Genomic DNA, 5,000 nt, shown 5'->3' on the forward strand with positions numbered 1-5,000 from the left:
ATTCGTCTGATTTTTGAATTTTTAGGGATGCAACGAATCCAGGATTTGGCTTCGGATTCGGCCGAATATTGGGCTTTTTAACGGGGTTGGGTCAACATTTCTACTTGCTAGGAGTCCGTTTTTACTGACCCGTTTTTACAATTCTTCGAAAAAAACAAAACAAAAAAAATTGAAAAAAAAAAGTCGAAAAAAGTTAGAAAAAAAGTTAAAAACAAAAAGTCGAAAAAACAAGTGTCACAAAATATTGAGAAAACGTCAGGTAAGTCGAAAAAAGTTAGAAAAAAAATTAATTGGAAAAAAGTTTGAAAAAAAACAAAAAAAAGTCGAAAAAAACTGAAAAAAAAGTTGAAAATAAGTTTGAAAAAAAGTCAAACAACAAATGTCAAAATATTGAGAAAACGTCAGGTGTCAAACTAAAAAAGTGTCAATAATGCCGTTAAAATACCCGTCAAAAACATCAAGCGTCAACGCACTTCTTGATTGGTAAACGGTGCTTTTTTAAAAAATTTTCTTTTTATATAGAATTTTTTGGGGGCATTTTAGGCCTTTATTACAGCTGAAGACATGAAAGGGGAGATAGAAGGGGGGAATGACATGCAGCAAAGGGCCGCAGGTCGGAGTCGAACCCTTGACCGCTGCGTTGAGGAGCAAACCTCCACACGTGTGCACCCGCTCTACCAACTGAGCTAACCCGGCCACGGCCAACGGTGCTTTTAAATCCCATGATTAAGATACGATGACGCCTGGCCGGGAAGGGCCATCGGGCAACACTTAATGTTCAGCCCTGAGTTTGAAATTGGGTATCACATGGCGAGGCAATTTTCAATACTCAATACCTGAGGGGCAGCTCTACCTTTCTTAGATTCTTAATGAATTCAGCCAAATCGGCAAGTGGACATGGATCTGGTGAGCAGTAGGCTGTGAGAAAGTGGACATGGATCTGGTGAGCAGTAGGCTGTGAGAAAGTGGACATGGATCTGGTGAGCAGTAGGCTGTGAGAAAGTGGACATGGATCTGGTGAGCAGTAGGCTGTGAGAAAGTGGACATGGATCTGGTGAGCAGTAGGCTGTGAGAAAGTGGACATGGATCTGGTGAGCAGTAGGCTGTGAGAAAGTGGACATGGATCTGGTGAGCAGTAGGCTGTGAGAAAGTGGACATGGATCTGGTGAGCAGGAGGCTGTGAGGAAGTGGACATGGATCTGGTGAGCAGTAGGCTGTGAGAAAGTGGACATGGATCTGGTGAGCAGTAGGCTGTGAGAAAGTGGACATGGATCTGGTGAGCAGTAGGCTGTGAGAAAGTGGACATGGATCTGGTGAGCAGTAGGATGTGAGGAAGTGGACATGGATCTGGTGAGCAGGAGGCTGTGAGGAAGTGGACATGGATCTGGTGAGCAGAAAAAGTTGTTGTTTGGCAGTACTTTCAGTCAAAAGAAGGCCATTCAAGTCCAGCTACATGTTCAATCTGTTCAGTGCCGATTGGTCTGGTGGTGGCGAGGACCCTAAACTATACACAACATGGCCGCTGTTACAACATCTGGTCTGAAACATCTGAAAGAATACGAGTTGTGCACGAAGGAATCTCCAGACAGCAGCCAGAATGCAGCAACTTCAGGTACAGCAAAGGAAGGACAGTCACAGCTAAAAACTGGTGTTAACCAGACGGTGCCTCTCCCGTGCTGTCAGCTGTTCTCCCTACAGTAAGCGGGAGCGGAGCGACCGAACGGCCGGCTGCTGCTCGTTAGCTAACGTTAGCTTTCTAATTTCACCCACCCAACATGCCTTCATCATACTCTGGTTAGCGGAAATTTGCCTAACAAAATTGTCACTCATTGTCACTGATTCAAACCCTAGACCGCTGCGTCGAGGCATAAACCTCTCAGTATATGTGCGCCTGCTCTACCCACTGAGCCAACCCGGCCAAGCATTTAACTATTTTAGAGGCTGTGGACGTTGTTTACTTCCTAATGTTTACTTCCTAATGTTTACTTCCTAATGTTTACTGTGTTCATGGACTGAGGATGGGAGGAGGACTCAGCAGAATTTTAACCAGTGGCTTCGGTCTTCGGCCGAACCCCAAAAATCTGGATTCGGTGCATCCCTGAAATAACCAGTAAGCCGTAATAACGCCTTCAGGCAGAGAAGTGCAACAAAATACTGAAAAACAAAGAGTCCCAACATTCGTCTGCTTTTTTTGAAGTTTTTGAAGATGAATCCTCTTCTGTCGAGAACACAGTGAGCTCCGATTTAAAAAAAAAGAACGAGAGTTATGATATTAAAATGTAATAAAAAAGGAAGTGAGCAGAGATCCATCAGACGAAGAGAGCTCTTCCCGGGAATCAAAACTGTAGTAAATGTAGTCGTGTAAAAAAATAAATGAGCTCCAGATATGTGTTTTTTAGGGTTCTGAGATCACTCGTAAGTGATCGAGTCATCGGTCCTCGTAAGAACTGTTAAATCCACGCTGTTATATCCAACATTTTGAAGAAGGTTCCTCACAAAAAATACAACTTTTCTTCTGACAGGAATCAAAAGACTCCATGGTTGTTCAACACAAAATCCTTAAAAAAGTTGAAAGAGAATCCATATTTCCTGGAAGGGTTTTGGAGGTTTGAGGTGTGTTTGTTAGTTACCGTCCTGAAACGTGACGGATCATCGGGAGTGTGCCTATGTTCCCACAGCCCTATGTTCCCACAGCCCTATGGTCCCACAGCCCTATGTTCCCACAGCCCTATGGTCCCACAGCTCCATGGTCCCACAGCCCTATGTTCCCACAGCCCTATGGTCCCACAGCCCTATGGTCCCACAGCCCTATGGTCCCACAGCCCTATGGTCCCACAGCCCTATGGTCCCACAGCCCTATGGTCCCACAGCCCTATGGTCCCACAGCTCCATGGTCCCACAGCCCTATGGTCCCACAGCCCTATGGTCCCACAGCCCTATGGTCCCACAGCCCTATGGTCCCACAGCCCTATGTTCCCACAGCCCTATGTTCCCACAGCCCTATGTTCCCACAGCCCTATGGTCCCACAGCCCTATGGTCCCACAGCTCCATGGTCCCACAGCCCTATGGTCCCACAGCCCTATGGTCCCACAGCCCTATGTTCCCACAGCCCTATGGTCCCACAGCCCTATGGTCCCACAGCCCTATGGTCCCACAGCCCTATGGTCCCACAGTTCCCACATTTCTAAGATTTATTTTCCAAAATTAGGCCCTATGTTCCCACAGTTCCTTTTTTAATAAATTTGTGTCATATTTCATCCCCCTTTCTTCCAATTTGATAGCCAATTACACCCAATTATTACACTATTATCCAGTAGCAAAGGACTACAGATGGAATGTAACCCTAACCCTAACATAGGGCCTAATTTTAAGAACATTTGGGAACATAGGGCCTCTATAGAGTTGAAATATTTTATGAGATTAAGTTTCTTCTCACAATTTTCTTCTCTTCTCTTAATAATAATCATTTTTAACTTGAGTTCCTTCACATGGCTGTTCTACAAAATTACTCCAGTTTGGATTTGTTCGGATGTGATTTTCAAAAATGAATCTGTGTGTGTGCCTGTCTGTGTGTGTGTGTCTGTGAGTATATATATATATATATATATATATATATATATATGTGTGTGTGTGTGTGTGTGTGTGAGGTAGGAATTATTGTTGTTATCGCGGCCAATCAGATGGCGGCCAGAGGTTGTGATATCCCAGATGTCCCCCAGACATCGGTGTAGTTGTCGAGATGAAAGTCAGCAGTGTGTTTAGGAGTTCACATCTGAGTGAATCCTTCGTCATATGTTGATGGGACAACTTCTGCAGGTCTGATAAACGGTTTGCAGTATGTGGAGTTTAGTTTCCTCTCCCGGGGCTCCAGTCGTCTAGTAGCTCTAACGTCAGCCTCCTCTTCAACGTTAGCATGTTAGCCGGGGGTGTAGCGCTATACCGGAGCGTACCTACGGTTAAACACTGGCTTGTTTCAAAAGGTTATGTAACCACTGTTCACTGTCAGAAAAAGAGGTACAATATAGGTCCATTTTTGTTCCCTAAGGTACAAACTTAACCCTTAAAAGTACGAAAATGTACCTTTAAGGTACAATTATGCACCTTCCACTGTACATTGTGGAATGTCCGAGGTGTAAGGCATATTTGTACCTTAATGTTAACTAAAATAAATGTCTAAAACAACAACAACAATCAAGCTTTTGCCTTTTTTCTTTCACTTCTTAAGGAATTGAAAGCCACTTTCAATTTTTGCCACTAAAAGGTACAAAATGGCTTTGTCACTGGGGCGGTACCTTAATGGGACAAAATTCTACATTTTCAGGAGGTACTTTGTTGTACCTTAAGGTACATTATTGTCCCTTTAGAAGGTACAAACAAGTAAGGTACAAATTTGCTCTTCTGTTCCAAGGTACAACAATGTACAAATAGCAAAACATTGCCGGTGCAACACAGATGTCTTCTATTTGATGATTTTATTTCAGAGTAGAGTATCTCTGATGAAGATGTAACTATACATCGAAACGTTAGTCACTGTTATGCACCTTAAGAAATAAAATCATCAAGTAGAAGACATCTGTGTTGCACCAGCAATTTTTTGCTATTTGTGCTGTTGTGTCCTGCTTTGGTTGCACCGGCTTGTTGTGGTCTGCAGAAGCGCAGAGAACTTCCCCTTTTTTTCTTGAGTACAACAATTTACCTTAGAGGGTACCACCCCAGTGACAAGCTTTTGTAAATCGGCCGTCTGACAGTCTGGCGAGGTCAGTGATTCAAGTCTGTTTGGTGTGTCCCGTGGATGATTTTTTTGTGAGGGCTCTTGTTGTGTTTATTGTGATATTTTTCCTCTATTCGTCTATTTATGGTTAAGGTACCAGCAGGTTTTGGTCTGCAGCCTCGTTCTGGTGCGCTCCGGTAGCACTACACACCCCCTAACGTTAGCATGTTAGCTCTGCAGTGTGTGATAACGTTAGCATGTTAGCTCTGCAGCGTGTGATAAGCAGCC

General features: G+C 43.9%; 1 protein-coding gene across 1 annotated transcript in view; it reads right to left on the reverse strand.

Annotated features, from left to right (window-relative positions):
- Positions 1-4,521: 4,521 nt before the first annotated feature.
- The window catches only part of LOC114572902 (T-lymphoma invasion and metastasis-inducing protein 2), a 51,819-nt gene continuing 51,340 nt past the window's right edge, over positions 4,522-5,000 (reverse strand). Inside the window, exon 23 of the mRNA XM_028604681.1 lies at positions 4,522-5,000. This exon is cut by the window's right edge and continues 525 nt beyond it. Coding sequence (XP_028460482.1) covers positions 4,973-5,000 — 28 coding nt within the window. The 3' untranslated portion in view covers positions 4,522-4,972.

Source organism: Perca flavescens, chromosome 18, assembly GCF_004354835.1.
Source record: "Perca flavescens isolate YP-PL-M2 chromosome 18, PFLA_1.0, whole genome shotgun sequence".
NCBI classification, from domain to species: domain Eukaryota; kingdom Metazoa; phylum Chordata; class Actinopteri; order Perciformes; family Percidae; genus Perca; species Perca flavescens.